This window comes from Cryphonectria parasitica, assembly GCF_011745365.1.
Source record: "Cryphonectria parasitica EP155 unplaced genomic scaffold M406scaffold_5, whole genome shotgun sequence".
NCBI classification, from domain to species: domain Eukaryota; kingdom Fungi; phylum Ascomycota; class Sordariomycetes; order Diaporthales; family Cryphonectriaceae; genus Cryphonectria; species Cryphonectria parasitica.
This window is the reverse complement of record NW_024468913.1, coordinates 647,895-666,842: the sequence shown is the minus strand read 5'-3', so window position 1 is coordinate 666,842 and position 18,948 is coordinate 647,895. Positions and strand designations below refer to the sequence as shown.

At 52.5% G+C, this 18,948-nt stretch overlaps 7 protein-coding genes and 1 non-coding gene across 8 annotated transcripts; 5 read left to right on the top strand and 3 right to left on the bottom strand.

The window, feature by feature from the left end:
* Positions 1–116: 116 nt before the first annotated feature.
* M406DRAFT_346480 (uncharacterized protein) lies at positions 117–2,335 on the top strand (the record flags this gene model as incomplete). The annotated part of the gene is made up of 5 exons (XM_040922194.1): positions 117–152; positions 189–485; positions 575–844; positions 909–1,776; positions 1,907–2,335. 5 exons carry the CDS (start codon positions 117–119, stop codon positions 2,068–2,070), a joined length of 1,635 nt encoding a protein of 544 aa, XP_040775223.1. The 3' UTR covers positions 2,071–2,335.
* A 638-nt stretch (positions 2,336–2,973) lies between these two features.
* M406DRAFT_346479 (trichothecene C-15 hydroxylase) lies at positions 2,974–5,097 on the top strand (the record flags this gene model as incomplete). Its single annotated transcript, XM_040922193.1, has 5 exons — positions 2,974–3,051; positions 3,212–4,009; positions 4,089–4,403; positions 4,495–4,661; positions 4,752–5,097. The coding sequence occupies 5 exons, from the start codon at positions 2,974–2,976 to the stop codon at positions 4,909–4,911; spliced, it is 1,518 nt and encodes a 505-aa protein (XP_040775222.1). The 3' UTR covers positions 4,912–5,097.
* A 717-nt stretch (positions 5,098–5,814) lies between these two features.
* On the top strand, positions 5,815–7,518 carry M406DRAFT_339908 (MFS general substrate transporter; the record flags this gene model as incomplete). The annotated part of the gene is made up of 4 exons (XM_040921498.1): positions 5,815–5,898; positions 6,008–6,394; positions 6,481–7,167; positions 7,204–7,518. 4 exons carry the CDS (start codon positions 5,815–5,817, stop codon positions 7,516–7,518), a joined length of 1,473 nt encoding a protein of 490 aa, XP_040775221.1.
* Positions 7,519–8,069: 551 nt separating this feature from the next.
* On the top strand, positions 8,070–8,149 carry M406DRAFT_t81. Its single transcript has one exon. It is a non-coding gene; the product is annotated as a tRNA-Thr (tRNA).
* Positions 8,150–8,755: 606 nt separating this feature from the next.
* M406DRAFT_260668 (heme peroxidase) lies at positions 8,756–9,562 on the bottom strand (the record flags this gene model as incomplete). Its single annotated transcript, XM_040917386.1, has 2 exons — positions 8,756–9,120; positions 9,214–9,562. The coding sequence occupies 2 exons, from the start codon at positions 9,560–9,562 to the stop codon at positions 8,756–8,758; spliced, it is 714 nt and encodes a 237-aa protein (XP_040775220.1).
* An 826-nt stretch (positions 9,563–10,388) lies between these two features.
* M406DRAFT_330603 (uncharacterized protein) lies at positions 10,389–11,830 on the bottom strand (the record flags this gene model as incomplete). Its single annotated transcript, XM_040920542.1, has 5 exons — positions 10,389–10,429; positions 10,628–10,704; positions 10,830–11,625; positions 11,711–11,745; positions 11,787–11,830. 5 exons carry the CDS (start codon positions 11,828–11,830, stop codon positions 10,389–10,391), a joined length of 993 nt encoding a protein of 330 aa, XP_040775219.1.
* Positions 11,831–13,231: 1,401 nt separating this feature from the next.
* Positions 13,232–14,784, top strand: M406DRAFT_23548 (uncharacterized protein; the record flags this gene model as incomplete). Its single annotated transcript, XM_040916020.1, has 3 exons — positions 13,232–13,303; positions 13,368–13,754; positions 13,837–14,784. Coding segments are annotated over 3 exons (1,407 nt in total), but the record flags the coding sequence as incomplete, so codon positions are not given.
* Positions 14,785–15,191: 407 nt separating this feature from the next.
* Positions 15,192–17,997, bottom strand: M406DRAFT_91684 (family 2 glycoside hydrolase; the record flags this gene model as incomplete). The annotated part of the gene is made up of 2 exons (XM_040926211.1): positions 15,192–16,450; positions 16,511–17,997. 2 exons carry the CDS (start codon positions 17,995–17,997, stop codon positions 15,367–15,369), a joined length of 2,571 nt encoding a protein of 856 aa, XP_040775217.1. The 3' UTR covers positions 15,192–15,366.
* Positions 17,998–18,948: the final 951 nt, after the last annotated feature.

Genomic DNA, 18,948 nt, shown 5'->3' with positions numbered 1-18,948 from the left:
ACACACACATTCATTCTCTTCCATTCCTTTCTTTTCCTTCCCTCTTCTCTACCTTACCAAAGTCTGTCTTTTTGGTTAAGCTTTTTTCCTTTTTTTGAGACAACATTCTTTTGATCATGCTCTCATATCTTTGGGCACTTGCAGCCCTTCCGGTGGCCCTCTGCGCCCCTAGTCACTCTCTTGCCAAGAAGGCATGTGTCAATAGTGCTTCAGACAGATCATGCTGGGGAGACTATGATATCTCTACAAATTACTACGATGTGGTTCCAGACACTGGTGTGACCAGGGAGTACTGGTTCAACATCGAGAACACGACCGCCTCGCCTGACGGCATTGAGCGCATCGTCCTCGCTGTCAATGGCTCTGTGCCTGGTCCGACTATTATTGCTGATTGGGGTGATGAGATTGTCGTTCACGTAACGAACAGCATGACCAACAATGGAAGCTCGATCCACTGGCACGGTATCCGCCAGAACTACACCAACGCAAGTTTCTCTTCCCTCTCAATCTTACACACACAACAGTAACTTGATTGTTTCACAAAAACAACTTGGCTGACACTTTTCTTTGATAGTACATGGACGGTGTTCCTTCAGTTACCCAGTGCCCCATTGCTCCTGGGGACACCCAGACCTACAAGTGGCGGGCTGTGCAGTACGGAACCAGCTGGTACCACTCGCACTTTGCTGTTCAGGCCTGGGATGGTATCTTTGGCGGTATTCTCATCAACGGCCCAGCAACGGCTGACTACGATGTGGATCTTGGCCACGTCTTCCTGAATGACTGGTCTCACCAGACTGCCGAAGTGCTTGCTATCACTGCCGCTACTACCGGACCTCCTACTGTAATGCAACCCCCTGCTCATTCATTATGCGTGGCCCCTCTTTTTGCTAACCTGAGGGGAACAGCTTGACAACTGCCTCATCAACGGCACCAACACCTGGACGGAGGACGATGGCACCGTGGTTGGCTCTCGCTTCGAGACTGCCTTTGAAGCTGGCACCAGATACCGCATCCGCCTTGTGAACGGTGCTGCCGACACCCACTTCCGCTTCACCATCGACAACCACACCTTGGAGGTGATCCAGACCGACTTTGTCCCCATCCAGCCCTATAACACCACCAACCTGAGCATTGGCATGGGCCAGCGCTACGACGTGATCGTCACCGCCACTGAGACTACCGGCAACTTCTGGATGCGCGCCATTCCTCAGGAGGCCTGCTCTGACAATGACAACGTCGACAACATCCTCGGAATCATCCGCTACGACAGCTCCTCCACCGACGACCCAACCACCACCGTCTACGATGACCTCACTGACTCGTGCGCGGACGAAGACATCACTAGCCTTGTCCCCTACCTGACCGTTGACCTTGGCTCCATTTCGGAAGAGGATGACGAGGAGGCTGGTCTGTCCCTCTCAACCACTATCAAGTGGGCCATGAACGACATCTCCTTCGTCTCGGAATGGGACTACCCCACCGTCATGGCCATCGCTGAGGACAACGACACCTGGACCAATGCCGAGCACGTCTGGTCCCTGCCCACCGCCGACGAATGGGTGCTGATGATCATCGAGACCGACTTTGCCCAGGCCCACCCCATCCACCTCCACGGCCACGACTTCTGGGTCCTGGGTACTGGCGATGGTACCTACGCCAACGACACTCTCCAGACGGTCAACTCCCCTCGTCGTGACGTCGCTATGCTTCCCGGCGACGGCTGGTTGGCCCTTGCCTGGAAGACTGACAACCCTGGCGCCTGGATCATGCACTGTAAGACAAACCCTGCCCCCAACGCCCCCCGGCCTCTCCACTCTTTCTCCCCTCAAATCACTTCCCTATCCTGTCGTATGATTATTGTAAGAGATCCCAACAACTAATCACCCCTATTCTCATTACTTAGGTCACATTGCATGGCACGCCGACGAGGGTTTCGCCCTCCAGCTGGTCGAGCGGGAGTCTGAGATCAATGCCCTGCAGGATAACGACTACATCAACAACACCTGTGCCAACTGGGATGCTTATGTTGCTAAGGACAATATCGTCCAGGATGATTCTGGTATTTAGAGAGAGAGAGAGAGAAGAAGAGAGCCAGACTCAAACGGTAACTAGAGAAAGGGGGGAGTGGACTATTTGTCGCTCTCCTTTCTTGAAGAGTGTGTTTCTTTGATGTGGTTCAGTAGTCAGCAGGTTTTCATGCAGGCTTACTTGGTTGCTTTTGGTGTTTTGGGATATTATAGACAGAACGGGTTATATGAGCGAAGGAACAGCGGCCAACCATTTTATTTTTTTTGTTTAACCCTCAAGAATATCAAGATTTTCTCAGCTGTCTCACAACAGTTAAGCCATGACCCCCTCGTTGTCCTTCTCCCACCTTGTGTTCTTGACTCGTTGAAAAGTCAAATATGCACATGCTTCTACATGAGTGATTGCGTCTGAATAAAATTTCAGGCTTAAATATAAGTAACTCTGGTGTATGTCATACATAGTAGCATCGTGGGTAGTCGATGTTGTTTTGGCGAGTAATACTACTACCACCGCAGCTATATGCCGCGGCCGATGTTACTACACATTGTATAGGAACCAGGCCCACGTTCACATGTGGAATCATTGTGCACTGCTGCATGTGTCTGTTCACGACAAATGTCAGCAGAGTAGTCAACCCCGCATCTGTCGTGTACGGCGAATGTCGGTGTGTGAATTTGCAATCCGCCACCCCCTCCAGAAGTCGTACTGAAGAGAAGTGGATTAGCATCTGCATGCGACGCTGTTGCTACCGCTTGTGGATTCGGACGCTTTGGCCAACCCGAGGTACAACGTCGTGGCCCATGCAACGTCGGAACTGAGGCGCGGTCGATTACTGGGTATGTCCGGTCCTTATTGCCAGGTGTGTGTATAAAAGCTGTGTCACGCGCCCAAGGTACCGTGCCATGGTTCTGTTTCGTATCATATCATGTTAATCGAGACACAATGGCTCCGACTCTGGATACGAGTCGGCTCCTAGGCCTGCAACCATCAGTTGCATTGTTATGCGCCACGTTGTTCCTGGTAATTAATTTCGCTTCTCATTATTGATGTTTTTCTTTCTTTCCTTTGTTCCCTGTCCTTCTCCTTTCATCTTCCTTCAGAATTGGTAAGAAAGGAAAAAGGGAAAAAAGAAAGGAGTGAGAACCAAAAGGTTCCCTATTGCTAACACAAACAACTACAGGTTGTGGGATATGCCGGGTACTCAGTCATCTATAACCTCTTCCTATCACCTTTGAGCAGCGTCGCTGGTCCAAAGCTATGGGCAATCAGTGGCCTTCCCTACGCCGGGCTCTACACCAGCGGCCAAGGCCACAAGCGCATGCAGAAGCTCCACGAGAAATATGGCGACGTTGTACGCGTAGCTCCCAACCACATCGCCTTTCTAGACCCTAGAATCTGGAAAGAAGCTTTGGGCCACCGCAAGGCCGGCGCTCTCGAGAACCTCAAGGACCCCAGTTTCTTCAGCCTGTCCGGGAACAGCATCATCGGCCCCGTCAACACGCAAGAGCACGGCCGCCAGAGACGCATCCTCTCCCATGCCTTCTCCGCCCAGAGCATGGCCGAGCAGCAGCCTCTGATCCGGGGCTACGTGGACCTGCTCATGCAGCGGCTGAAGGAGAACTGCGAGGGCGGCGCCAGGGCGCTGGACATGACCACCTTTTACAACTTTGCCACCTTTGACATCATCGGGGACCTGGCGTTCGGCGAGCCGTTTGGGTGCCTGAATGATAACACATATCACCCATGGGTTGCGCTGATCATTGCGGGCATCAAGCAGGCAGTGTATCTGCTGCAGGTCCGCCGGAATTTCCCCGCCGTGGAGCGATTTATTCGAAAGCATCTCATGCCGTACTTCATGGCGAAGCGATTGGCGCACGACGAGCTCACACGGGCCAAAGTCGCCAAGCGCATGGCCATGCAGGGTGAGAGGCCCGATTTTATGCAGGCAATGCTGGCCAAGGACGCCGAAGGAGAAGACGTGAGGATTCCTGCCAACACCTGGAATAACGAAAGCCTGGACGGAGATGAGTCGATCACTGACAATATCGAAATAATAGAAATTGACCTTGGACCAAATCAGGCTCAACGCATCTCTCCTGATTATTGCAGGCTCCGAGACGACGGCCACCGCACTTTCTGGCGCCACGTATTTCCTCGGCAGTCACCCTGACGTCCTCGCCCGGCTTGCAACAGAAGTGCGGTCGTCTTTCTCGTCAGAAGACGAGATCACCCTGTTGAGCGTGCAGAAGCTCAAGTATATGCTGGCCGTCCTCGACGAGACCCTGCGGCTCTTTCCCCCAGTCCCAACCTCGTTTCCTCGGCGGGCACATGAAGGGGGGGACGTCTTCTGCGGCACGTATTTGCCTGAGAATGTAAGTGGATATTTCATAATCGGGTACAAGGGCGCTGTGAAGGATTGTGGTTGGATGATCATCGCTAATGGTACAATTCCCGGTATACAAGACTGTGATTGATATTTGGCAATTCGCAATGTCACGATCGCCAAAGAACTTCACCCTCCCAGATTCGTTCATCCCCGAGCGGTGGCTGGGGGATGCGCGCTTTGCCAATGACAAGAGGGAGGCAAGTCAGCCGTTCTCTCATGGGCCTCGTAATTGTGTTGGAAAGAAGTGAGTACTAAATGGAGAACATTGAGTGACATATTGATAACCCAGTCCACGAGGGATGATGATGCTAATAACAACAAACTCTTTTTTTAGCCTGGCCTATGCTGAGATGAGGTTGATAATGGCAAGGATCATCTGGAATTTTGATATCGTGCTCGCTGAACCCAATGTCGATTGGATCGACATCAACGAGACGTACTCTCTTTGGGAGAAGAAGCCGCTCTATGTTCACTTGAAACCAAGGCCGGCGTGAACTGCTAAGATTGGTACTTGATCAGAAAGTTTCGTGGCGATTTGGGATAAGCCGGTACACGGATATGACTACGGGAAATTGCATCGGGAATGGTTCAATTACATGTTATAAATTGCATGTAACAGTAGAGATGGGTTATGTTCCAGGATGATATTGACACTGCACAATCTGAACATGAATTGAGAGACTACGTGTGCTGAAGCCTACAGTAATGATTGGGAGATATTACAAAACAAGTAAGAAAGGTGCCCTGCAAGTCTTTGAACCCCGGATTATGTATTCTTCGCCGCTCATTGCAGCGGTTCTCCGATAGTGATTAGAACCGAGCAACAAGCAGCCTTTAAGCCGCCCGAAGGATCTCTAGCCCTGCCACCTTCACACTCTCACCACCAAGGCAATTTTCGCAGAGGGCCGTCTATACCAGGCACACAACAAGCCTCAAAGCCGACGCTAGCACCAATTTGAACTTATCAGATCATGCAAGATAATCAAGGCCCTGGTCAGTCAAGACTGGGTAACAAATCATCATCCAAACTTTCATCCCATTTCGTGCTGACAGGCTTCCTGGATGGGGGCGGGGGAGGGAGTCGTTTGCCCAACTACGCGTTACCTTTTCTGGGAATTATTACGAACGTTCGAAGCCGAGCACCGAGACTGGAAGTTGACGTGTTGTTTTTGTTTCAGATCCGAAGGCGGGGCTGCTGTATACGTATCCCAGAGCCATGAGGCCTCGCCCATGATTTAGCTCAATAGTGAGTATCTGGTACATAAACAATGAACTAGAGCATGAATTCTTGTGTTCTTTCTTGATCTTGGTCTTTTTTTTTTTTTTTGTTTCTTTGGTGCAACTCAAGACGAGGCCTTGCATAACCCGCCAGCGACCAAATCGTACCACCTTCGGCAATGGAAAAGACAGAAGACGCCTTAGGCACTGCGGACTTGACCCCAGAGTCGCAGAGGCTGCTCGAGCTCAAAGAAACATACGGAGTAATTATATGACCTGGGCCCCAACCAGACCAACAACGCCACCGGTATCACCTTTCGGCCTTCCTTTGAGCACCAGAAATGCTAACACGCCTCTGTCTTTCTCGTCTAGGCCACCTGGGACGGACCCAGCGACCCCCGCGATCCCTACAACTGGAAGCCATGGCGCAAGGTCTCCATCACACTGCTCATCTCGTGTGGCCAGCTGGTGACGCTCATGACGGCCAGCATGATCGCGGCCGCCCTCAACAAGATCGCAGCCGACCTGGGCATGAGCACGTCGCAGGCCCAGATCGCCTTCTCCATCTACTTCCTCGGCATGGCCTTTGCGCCCTTCTTCATCGCCGCCGTGTCGGAGATGTATGGGCGCAGGCCGGTCTGGCTGATCAGCAATATGTACTTTGTCTTGTGGAACACACTCTGTCCTGTAGGTCGCAACAAGGTCTTGATGATCCTCGGGAGGTTCATGGCTGCTGCAGGGGCCAGCTGCGGCGTGTGTGTACGTTGCCCTTCCGAACTGTAACAGATTATCACATTGGAGCAAGCTGTTATTGAAAATCTGCCCCCCTTCCCCCTCCCCCCCAGCTGACAGGCCCAATTCTCACGGACATGTATCGACCCGACATGCGCGGCCGCTCCCTTGCCCTCGCCAGCCTCCTCCCCTACCTCGGGCCCGCCGTCGGCCCCATCATAGGCGGCGTTGCGACCCAGCACCTCGACTGGCCGTGGCTCTTCTACATCATCTCCCTCTTCTCAGCAGCCATCGTGCTCGCCGGCTTCTTTCTGCTCCCCGAGAGCCACACGCCGATCCTCTTAGGCCGTCTAGCCAGAGCAGAGACCACGGCCGCCGCCACAGCCGGCGCTGCCGCCGACCCACAGCAGGGAAGGGCTCTTCACAACAGTAACAGCAACAACGGCGGCAGCAGCTTCTTCTCTCGCCTAGCCACGAGCGTGCGCCGACCCGTGTGGCTCCTCCTCCGCCGGCCCGTGATGCAGCTCATCGCCCTCAACATGGGTCTCAACTTCGCCATGTACTGCGTCATGATCACGACCTTGGCAAGCATCTTCATGGCCCGGTACCACGAGTCCGAGACGGTCAGCAGCCTGAACTACATCGCCATCGCGGTCGGCACCACCATTGAGGCCCAGGCGGGCGGACACATCATGGACTGGATCTGGCGGCGCCTCACCGCACGACAACATGGAGGAGGAGAGGGCAAGGGCAAACCCGAGTTCCGCCTGCCCTTCATCGCGCCAGGCGTCATCACAGCGGTCGTCGGGCTCATCTGGTACGGCTGAGCCGTGCAGGCCGAAGCCCACTGGGCTCTGGTCGACGCTGGCGTCACGGTTTTTGTCATGGGCTGCTTTGCCTACTCGGCCGGTTTTCTCGCCTACACCTTTGACGAGTTCGAGCACGCCGCGTCCGCCAGCGCCGCGTGTAGGGTGTACATGTACATCCTCGGCTTTGCATGTCCTATTTTTGCGCCCATCCTGTATGATCGTCTGGGGTATGGATGGGGCAATACGCTTCTGGCGTTGGTGTTGCTGCTCGTGGGAGGGCCGTCTGTCCTGCTTCTGTGGCTTAGAGGGGAGAAAGTGAGAGCCCTGGGTAGAAGAAGTTGAGAGAGGGACAGAGGGAGACGGCGGGATGAGAACATGACTGTTGCCTTTTGACTCGATGGATTAGACTAGAGCTTTTAGATGAAAGTGGGGCCTGGCTAAATGCCGGTTGCATGAGCGAACCTCAACACTTCTTTGTTTGCATTTTTTTTCCCTTTCTTTTTCATCTTTTCCGTCTTTGCTCTCCCTACTTCCTCTTTTCTTCTTCGTATCCATAGCAACAGTAACATTCACACAGAACCAGAAACCACCATCGCCTTTCACAGCCCACAAGCAAGTGAACGCTTCATAAGCCGAATACGCTTCCACTGACCTTTTCTCTCCGTCATTACAGAAGAGCACCAGAGAAAGCCGCTCAGCACGCGGGAGAGGACAAACTACCAAAACAACCAAAGTGCAACATAAATCGAAGGAAAAAATTGGCTCCGATCAAGCCTGACAAAGAGGCACTCCTTCAAACGAGACATTTGACAGGATGACGCCTCTAAACCACCGCCAGAAGCTGCTGCTTCTGTGAGATGCATTATAATTAAAAGAAACCTAACATTTGTCATGCCTCTATGGCGTAGTGGTAGCGCGTCGCACTTGTACCACGTCAATGCGAAGGTCTCTCGTTCGATCCGGGATGGAGGCATAATTTTGTCGAAAACAGTTCTTGTTTTGCTTTTTGCCCTCGATATTCTAATCCAGGAACATGGACGCTGGATCCCAATATGAGTCGTCCCTTTTCAAGGGCGTTTAGTATTTTGGCTCTGGGGTGAGGCGATGCACACAGGAGCTAAGACACGAGACACATGGACACGTTCAACAACCTCGTTTGTAGCAATGAACTTGCTTCGGAAATAAAATGTAGGATTAGAAATTCTAACGGAATCTGCGGGAGAGGTCTAGCGATGCCCTTCGTCCCAGCCAGGTGTATTCAATGTTGTGAGACAGACACTCCATCCTCAAGCCAGCTACTAGGCTCACAACTCTTCCAACAACCCCTTCAAACATCATTCCGTATCTTGCAGAGACTCCCAGTCTCCCTCGAACGCATCCCAGATGACTTCTGAGCAATCTTGCACCGTCCGCGGATCAACCTCCAGAAGGATCATCTTGATCATGCTACGACACAGTCAGCATCGGCCATCTTCAGCCAATACGAAGATATGTCTAAAGTCGCGCAAACGCGAGCAAAGAGCAGGGGCAGTGCAGAAGAAAGCCAGACTCACGCATTGACATAAGCCACGTCCCAGGCCTACTGATCACGAGCATACAATTGCCAATCGTCGGTCGAAGCAGGATCCAGGGCCAGAGACTTGTCACTGTACAGGATGGAAGGCGCATTGCCGACCAGCACCTCGGTATAGTACGTTGGACTATCCATGACGCCAGGCGTGGTATCGAATGGCTTCCGCCACAAATCGCCGCCAACACTATGCGCACCCACCAGCGCAACAAGGTCTGTGACCGAGAAACCCCTGGCGGCAAACTCTGCAATCAAGGTCGAGGCATTGGAGTAGGCGCCTGGCATTTGGTACTCAGGAGCTGGAGTTGGGTTGTCATGTCGTCCGACATAGAATGGGATGAAGGGCCCCCAGGGGCAGGCCTTGTTGGCGATAGCTGGGCTGTGTCAGTAACGGAACTCTTTGCGCTACCAATGCAGCAGTGAACGAGAGGGGGATAGAATGGAACGGAAAGAAATCATGAACTCACAGCCAGCAAAATTGATTAGGTCAGCGGCACCGACACGATAGTCCTTGTACATTTTGTATAGAACACCACAGATGGAAAGCATTTGCCAGTTCTCCGGGCGGGAACACTCGTCGGTGAGGATGATGGACCCGTCGCAGCCGCCATCAGGGAAGCAGTCGTGGAGGGGCAGCCGAACAGCCTGAGCAGCCAGCTGGGTGCACTCGCCATGATCGTCGATGAAGTAGTGTTTGAGCTCCTTTGCGATGTACTTCCAGACTTCCTCGCACACCGGGTAGTTATCTGGGGGCCCACAGGGAGGACCATAGCCAGGGCCACCGCCAGGATGGCCGTCTCGATGACACTGGGCCATGGCTCCAGCGAGCAGGAGGCCGGTGAGGAGGAGTAGTCGCAGAGAAACAAGAGAAAGCATCTTGACGGAATGGAGAGGTCGTAAGGGTGAGTGTATGTGGAGTAGATGAATAGAGAATGAATATTTATTGAGGATACGACGGCTGCAGCGGTAACCAAAAAAGAAAAAAAGAAAAGAGTGCTGCAGTCAAATCTCTGCGTGGTTGGGCGTGAGGTTGTCGAGAAGAATGCCGTAATTAATGAGAAGTAAACATGAAGGATGAAAGTAAATACTTTTGGACCGGACGAGTTTATTTAGTGAAGCTTCGTTTGGTCGCTCCTGCCTCTGCTGATGTTGGGAAGGAGCCATCGTCGCCGCCATGACAGACTCTTAACATTGCCTATGTGTTATCGGCCAAGCGTAACTGCTTGATCCCTTCCGAGAACCTGGAAGCAGGATGAAAAGAAGTAGGAATCACTTGACGAGAAGGAATATTGTAGTTGATGCGCCTGTCCTTCCTCATGATCCAGATCCCAAGTCATGATGCTGCCGCTGTAATCGGACGGGTCGAGGCTGGCAAATGGTTCCGACAATCGATCAGATTCGAACAAACTGGACATCTCTTTTCTCCAGGGCTGTAGATTACGATGATGACTGTTTTCTTGTGTCCTAATCTGCCATTAACAATTCGCTGCCCTCTGCAGCTATTAACAGTCACTCCCAGATCTTCAATACACATTGAACGCAAAAAGTTGAGGAATTACAATGTATGACAAATTGATGTACTCACAGTATCGCTGGAATTTTTATCAATCAATGGATGGTAACTCAGGGAATGGAAACCACATCACGTCTTCTCCAACAGAGGGGATTTTTTGGCATCCGATCCTGCAAGACGTGCGCAACAGAGAGTGAAAGAACAGACGCTGCAGTGAAGCAACACCAGAATTGCCACGTCAGAATGAGGCCACAGATAGCTGGTTGTCTAGCCACAACCTCCTCCGGCTTCAAATGCCTGTTTTGTTTCTCTGGGACGTGTCCAAGGGATGCGAGAACAAGAATGTAGAGCAGCCACCCTGCTATGACCCAGCGGCCCGTAGTCGCCAGCCTCGGCATCCTCACCCACGCCAGGAGAGATAAAGCGAAGGTCAGACCGGCACTTTCTAGAATACATTCCGCTAGGGAGGGCAGATTGACTACACTCCTATGTGCCAGCGTTGTGTGCAGACAGACGGCGGCAGCCAACGCCCCAGCCCCGAGTCGAACCCCTATTACCACCCATCGATACTTTAGCGCTTGTTTGACTTGCAGCCCTGCCCAGTAGGAGGTCGACAGCCCCAAGAGAAGGGCTGGTAGAGAGTGCCAGGTGATCATGACCAACTCAGGTGTGGTTGCGGGTGTTGGCCACTTCTTGTATATGCTGTACAGAAACAGAGCTGAAAATTGGCAGCTCAGAGCTGCGAGGCAGGTGAAGAAGGTTGCAGATGAGATCGTGATGTGCCTGCTGATCCGAAAGCTGAAGCTGTCAACGCCTTCTGCCTGCCAGATCCCAGCCCTCCGAAGCCTCCGCCAAGTGAGATTGCCGACGTATACCAAGTAGAAAAGGTAGGCGATGACCATGACAAGCGCTGGTCCACCATACATGCCGGATGTGGGTATCATGGCCATTGCCATAATGGCGGCTGGCACGCGAAACATGAACCCGGAAGCTGCGCTGATCAGAGGTAATGTCCATTCTAGAACTGGATGGTTGCCAAATATGTTGAGTTCCTTGAAGATCATGTAACAGCTGTTTGGAATTTCTGAGAGAAGTGCGCCGAGAGCCAGGTCGAATCCTCGATGTGGCACGTTGAACGTCCAGATGACTGACATGCCTACGAGGATGAGGACATGGTGGAGCACTAGCTCTGGGTGCTGAGAGAAGTGAACGAGCTCTATCAGGGTGGCCGTACCGCGTGCGCCCCAGCAAGTCTGTTGGTAGATGTTCATGGGAGGATGGATGCCAGCGACATCGTCCACCGCGGGCGTCACCCACGCTGCGAAAGCGCAGGTTGGGATGGTGAAGAGCTTGAAGCCAAGACCAACTATGAGTCCGATCGTAAAAATTCTCTTCCTTCGCAAGTTTCGCAGGCGTCGAAACCACTCTGGCTGAGAGAGATATATGCCTACCCAGACGCACGCCCAGATCGCAGTGCAAAGTCCCACTGTTTTGAGAAAATGCAAATTGTTGGTCATGTGGACGTACAAGGACTGGGGGATATGGTCCCAAAATTGCTGTTTGGGCGCCATGATGATTCAAAAACACAGATTCTGTTATGTGATTCGTGTATAGGCCGAATGTTTTATACCAAGTGGCAAAAGACTGAAATCTGACCCTTCCTGTGATGCTGATAAAAAAGAGAGAGAACCTCTGAGAGTCGTAGCCGAATGTTTCAAATCCGGCGTAGCTGTGTACACAGCATCCGAAAGAGCCAAAAGCGAAAACAACAAGAATATGTTTCAACTGCACAGGTGTATAGAAACGAGTGATGATGATTTCAAAAAGGACAGGGAACGAGGGCTGACCAAAGGTTGCCTTATTATATCTTAACTCTCAAGATCTTGCCAGAAACATCGATCTTGTCGAGAGCTTGGTTGCTGCCACGAGGGAAAATAGAGGTTGGCATGTGTGTATGTACTTTCCTAAACATAGTCTAGAGTTGATGTTGCTTGTTCGCTTTAGGCAAGCAAGGCTGGTGTAAGTGCCAGAAAAGATGATTTGGACATGTCAATGATAGCTAGCATACAAGTGCGAGGCTCGCATAGGCTATAGCGCACCTGACTTGAAGGCCTAACCCCAGGGCTAGTGTAGCTTTCAAAGGTGACCAGTTTCAATGACGAGGTAACGATTCGAGCATGTGCGCCGTGTACCTTCACTAGAAGAGTCTGGTCCATTTTGAAAATCTTCTAGCTCAAAGATCATTATGAAAGAAGCAGGGAGTTTGTGGACAGCTTCAGTCTTGCGACTGCCTCATGGTCACCTAAAATAGGCAAGTACAGCAACATCCATGACGAAAACGGTCCGCAACACTAGGAGGTTGAGTTCCCTCTCTCATATGACAAGGTCCTGCACCTGGCAACCTAGATTAACACCAATGCACAGGGAGTTGGCCATGTCTTGGGAGTCCTGACATTGTATCGAACTGGAAGCTCAGAGTGTCCTATATGAACGCAGACAACGCATCATCTCCTCATGGTCTGTGGTGCCAACACACTCGTTTGTACAGCAGAGTAATTTCTCAAAAGTCTATTCATTATTTATTCCTCCTTCTCATATTTTCATTTCTCTCCCCCTCTCTCATCACCCTTTGTGTTGTTATTCTTCTCGTACGACGAACAGTCCCTACGACCCACTGCTGTGCCATAGAAAAGGGCAGAAAGTCATCGAAGACTTTGAACCTTTTGATCACCATAAATGCACAACAGCTAGAGAAATCGATGACGAGAGGTGAGTCATCTAGGTCGACAATGCCTTCACATTCGTCCAAGGACGACGAGGCCGTATCGAATAGGGGAAGCAGTCCGCCACATGAGACAAACAGGGGCTCGAGCGCTCCCTTAGAGAAAGCTTCAACCATACCTGAGAGTCAAAGTTCAACTACTCAAGAGCAAGAAGATCTGTCGGACTTGAAACCACAGCGGAAATGGTCTCTGTTCACCTGCTCGTGCCTGTTGCAATTTCTGCTCCAGCTTGATATGGCTTCGGTGGCGGTCACACTTCCGGTACGAGCGAGCAGCCACTCTACATCGGTGTGAATGCAACAGACTTATGCCTCTACTATTCTAGGCCATCGCTAGAGACCTCACTGCCAGCCAGGTCCTCGTCTTTAGCATTGCCACCGGATACTTTTTAGCACAGACGGTGTTCCAGCTCATCTTCTCCCACTTCTCCCACGCCCTTGGTCGCAGGTACACCTATCTGTCGGGCGTAGTTCTCTTCATGATTGGTGCCATCATTGCCGCGGTCAGCACTTGCACCCGGCAGCTGGTTGGAGCTCGTGTGATACAGGGGGTGGGTGCTGCCGGCATGTTCACAATGTCCGCCATCGTGATTGTAGATATTATGCAGCCGAGGCAGCGTGCCGCGTGGTCAGCCATCTCGCAGGCTTCTGGTGCTCTTGGGAATATCTGTGGCCCCCTTTTTGCAGCTTTGCTGTTCAAGCGGTTAACTTGGGTCAGTCCTAAATCATAGCATAGCCCGCCCTGCTCTCACTGGCGGCAACAACCTACGACCAAGCTGACATGGCTTATAACAGCGCTCAATCTTCTGGATGGAGCTCGTCTTCTCCGGAATCCTGTTCTTGTTGCTGGTCTTCCTCCTTCCCCGGTGGCGAACACGAAAGACCAAGCCCCTTACCGTGCTCAAGAGTTGCGACTGGGCCGGCATGCTCCTGTTTCTGGTCTTCTCCATAAGCACTCTGGTCCCCATCAACATTGGCGGCACCGTGCAGCCCTGGGAATCCCCGGCGGTGATCGTCTGCTTTGTCGTCAGCGTGATCAGTCTGGCGGCCCTGATCTATCACCAGCGCTATATCGCGAAGAACCCAGTCTTTCCACGGCAGGTCTTCAGCCGGCCCGTGACGAATGCTGCCTTCCTGGGGAGTGTAGTCAGCGGGATGTTGCTGAGTATGGTCTTCTACAACCTGGTGCTCTTCTGGGAAGGCGTGCGCCACCTGGAGACGATGAAGGTCGGTGTCATGCTCCTCTCAGTGACCCTAACGTACACCGTCGCTGCAGCGGTCACAGGGATGGCCATCAAGATATGGGGTCATATCAGATGGGCCACGATCACGGGTACAGCCTTGGCCATCCTCGGCCTAGGACTGATGTACTTCATGTCCCAGACAACACCCGTCGGGCCGCTCATTGTCATCAGCATGCTCGGCGCAGCTGGATGCGGCATATACCTGCCTGCTGTGATTAGCACCATCCTGGCCTCGACCGAGAAGCAATGGCACGGTCATGCGATCGCCATGCGGACCCTGCTGTACACAGGAGGACAATGCATGGGTATATCCGTCGGGCTGGCCATTTTCACCAACAAGTTCGCCAAAGGGCTTGCCAGCGTCGATAGTGTCACTTCGAACCACGACGATATCGTTACACCACAGAGCCTCATGCGCGTCATCAAGGACCTTCCGCCAGACAGCGAGGTCATCTCGTTGATGGTGGCCGCCTTGCGCTGGGTTTGGGGTGCTGCTTGCATCATGGTAGTGGTGGCCGGAGCAATATCATGCCTGCTCAAGTGCCCGAAACTCCCGGAGGATGATGCTGACAAGGTGGAGCAAGGTCCTCAGGAGAAATAATCGCCTCCCCTTGAATAACGAAACGAGTCAACCGATTGCACCAACCAAGGGCACACGCAGCAGCAAGTCGACTCGTTCGTCTGGCTCCGAAGGCGTGTCAACTAATTCTCGGGTTCCGATCACCATACTTATGATCCGTCCTATGTTCCTTTGTTCCAGCTGTAGTGACGGGTTCGTGTGGATGTGGGTGCTGCGCGTTGGGTTCTACAGTTGAATGATGATGGGCTTGGTTGGAACCTAACCTAGGAGGATGCCTAGAGAATTCTTTGAAGGAACCGCCAGTAGTACTCGGCATTAGTCGAATTGATCACAGCGAGTTTTATTGTGAATAATTAAAGAACCATTGTTATAGCGACCAATGCTTCTTTAGTGATTGTTTGGGCTGGATTTTATGGTGCGAACACCTCCATAACTCGCAATCAGCAAGTGAAGACGACGCATCAATCCCAATCCAACCACCGTTCTGGCCCCACCAACTCATCAAATCATGCCCAGGTACCGCGTCGCAAAAACCGTATCCTTTTTAGCCCCTTTGACGCCTATGCTCACAACCTCACCAGGGACAATATCTACAAGGTTGTCCTCAAACTTAACCTCGTTATCCTCACACTCGAGCGCCAGTCCCTTGACGGGCACCTCGGCACTGACCTCGATAGCGTTTCCCTCCTCGTTGAGCACGGCTTTGAGGCGGCTGGGCTTCTGCAGGTGCAGGTATTTGAGTGGCTCAGGCCAGTTGACATAACGTGCGAGCTGTTTTCCAGTGCCGTCGGCGGCGATGAGGTAGGCTGCGACCACGGTGCGGGCCTCTTCACCGCCCTTGTCTTTGTGGACGACGGGAACGTCCATGGCGAGGATCTCCGTGGAGCGGTTCTCCTTGAGGAGGATGTCGGACTGGGCTTTCTCCGAAAATGTCTCCTCGCCGGTCTCGACGTCAAAGGCTTTGAGGACGCAGTCCACCTTCACGTGGTCTAGCGTGAGATTGGAGCCCCAAATCTCGATGACGCTGTGCACGTCAACGTCGACGCGTGTGTACTTGTCCCTTGGGTGACGATGCTCCCGCCGTGTGATTCCAATGCTCAGCGGAGCCATCTCGCGCTTGACGGTGAAGTAGGCGTGCTTGGGTCGCAGGTAGTAGTCCACGATCGACCAGCTCGTGACAGGCCAGCAGTCGTTGATCTGCCAGACGAGGGCGCCTGCCGAGTACTCCTTCCCCGGCCCCTGCCACTGCCTCTTCCACAGGCGGTAGGCGGATGCGATGCACTCGCCCTGCATGAGCTGGGTACAGTAGATGAACTGCTCGATAGGGTCGGGGGCGTAGCGGAAGTTCTCGACGAGATAGAGGGCGATGCGCCGCTCGTGTCCGTCAGCTTTGTTATGGAAGTCGACTGTGCTGCTCTGTGGGTAGCGATCCGGGTCGTCTTTGCCGAGAGGCAGGTAGGACTCGATGGTCTTGATGTGTGGGAAGGCCTCCATCCCGAATTCCGAGACGAAGCGCCCTACGAGCTTGTCAAAGTTCTGGTACTTTTCCTGGCTGCCGTGCCAAACATTCCACTGGTGAAGGTCACTTGAAGAAAATATTAGCTGAACGTTTTTCGGACGGGTGATTCACTGAAGAACTTCATACCCGACAGTTGGATCCGACGTAGGCTTGCCACCACCCCAAGGGCTTCCAAAGTGGTAGTACGTCCCAGGGATGAGCTCTGCGCAAACATCGGCCAGCACCTTCTCGTATATGTATCGTGCAGGAAAGTCCGTCTTGAGCCAAGACTCGGCATCCTTGTTGTCGAAATCGTATGTCAGGCCTGCGGACTCCTGGTATTGGTAGTCCTCGTTGTTGCCTGCCCAAATCACAATGCTTGGATGGTGACGCAGGAGCCTGACATTCTCCTCCGCTTCACGCTTGATGGACTTGAGAATCTCTGGATGGGCTGGGTAGTTGCCGCAGCCAAACATGAAGTCCTGCCAGACGAGTATGCCGTACTCATCGCAGGCATCATAGAAAGCCTGGTCTTCATAGATACCACCGCCCCAGACGCGAATCATGACCTGGTTGCCGTCCGCCACGAGTTTGACCCAGTCGTAGTACCGCTGTCGACTAATCCTGGGCAGGAAGTTGTCCGCTGGGATCCAGTCTGACCCACCACAGTAGATTGGGATATTGTTGACCTGAAAGAAGAATGAGGTTCCCGGTTGGCCGTCCAGCGGCCGCTGTATGAGTTCAGACCGTCGAATTCCAATCTTCTTGGTCACGGTATCAATCTCCTCATCGGCGTCACTGAGGAGCGTCGCGGTGACAGCGTACAGAGGCTGCTCGCCGTACCGAGCCGGGTACCACAACGACGGACTGGATATGTGGAAAGTTGCCTCTATGTCTCCGTTCCCTTTGATGGTTTCAGTCGCCGCAGTATGTCCATCCAGAAACACCTTGAAGCTGACCTTTTCGGCCGCTCCTTCGACCGAAGCGTGTGCAACGACCGTCGCGGATCGCAGGTCTTCGCCCACGCTAGTGTCGAAATAAAGATCCGACAGGCGGGACTCATAGATCTCCAGATTGACTGGTCTCCAAGGCCCGCAGGTGTTGAGAACAGGGCCCCAATCCCATCCAAACTCATACTGTGCCTTTCTCACGGCCAGCCTCGAGTTGTCTCCGTTCCAGCAGCCCCACTTGTGTCCAGGATGCTTCTCGACCTCCTTCCAGCCTCTGAGGTACGCACTGTCGAACGTGATGACCAGCTCATTCTCGCCTTCTTTCACGGTCGAGGTTACATCCACCCGCTCAGGGATGAACATGTTGTCCGAGTCCAGAATCTTGGTGCCGTTCAGCACCACCGCGGCGAAGGTGTCCAGCCCGTCAAATGCCAGCACAGCTTTGCTTCCCGTCCCGACGCTCGGGGCCGTGAACTTTGTCTGGTAAATCCATACCTTCTCACCAATCCACTGGACATCAATCTCATTCTTGCCGATAAATGGGTCAGGGATGAGGTCGTGGTGCATGAGGTCCAGGTGAACATTGGTAGGGAACTGGGCCACGGGAAGGAAGCCGGCGTCTTCCTTATCGGCCTGCTTGAACTCCCAATGCTTGTCAATGGGGATGACCTTTCTAGGCGCCATATCTTGAGGTCGATGTATAGAAGTTTGTTCCTCGTCTTGTGTATAATAATTATGAAGAGGGGTTGTAGGTGGGGCGCAGGATGATGACCTCGGGACAGCGGAGGCAGAGGATGCTGCAGGCTGTGAGGGAAGGTTTTTTGTCATGATAGTACGGGGAGAGAGAGAATCAGAGGACTTCGGGGAGAGATAAAGGATAATATAGACCCTTTTTTATTTGAGGGAACTCTTGAGTGGTGTGTTGGAGTAAAATTGGGTTGGGTGGTTGGAGAAGGAAAAATGCAGCATGTGTTTACCATATTAGGACGAGGAAGGAGATAGGGCGTTGTGCCACTATACATGGCCCCTCCTTCCTTTGCTACGTAGTATTTCTCCTGCCGTAGATGCTTAGGCTTTCTCCCCCTTTCGCCCTTGAGTTTCCTGCAGGTACAAGAACACGACGACACTCCACGGGAGGTAATTCCCCGAGAGCGAAAGGTACACCAATGCTCAATTACATAGCTGTTGCATTTTAATCAGTTTTAATTCTTCTACTTCTTGTCTCTTCCTACCCTTTTTACCCTGCAATGAGTAAATGTAACCTTTGACAATTCTCTCATTACCAAATTATCTCTCACTGCTCAACATTGAATTCCTCCACTTGAGAAGGAGAGCGAGACGATGGAGAGAGAGAGAGAGAGAGAAAAAAAAAAAAAAAGAGACAAAAAAAGGGCCCTAGACTTCAATAATTAAGCCGGAATGTCGGGCAGAATTCCCTATAGACGGGGCAGCCCCGCTCTCCTCTCTTCCTGGCGTGAGCTTGCTCATCCGAGAATCAGCCTTCATGGAGCCGGTGGCAAGGAGCGAGTGGGTTTTGGGGCCTTCGATTACTTGGCCGAATAAGATCGAAAAAGAAAAGGCCATGTTGCTGCATATCGTTTATACAACAGCTAGCACCTCTTGTGACGCAGATCA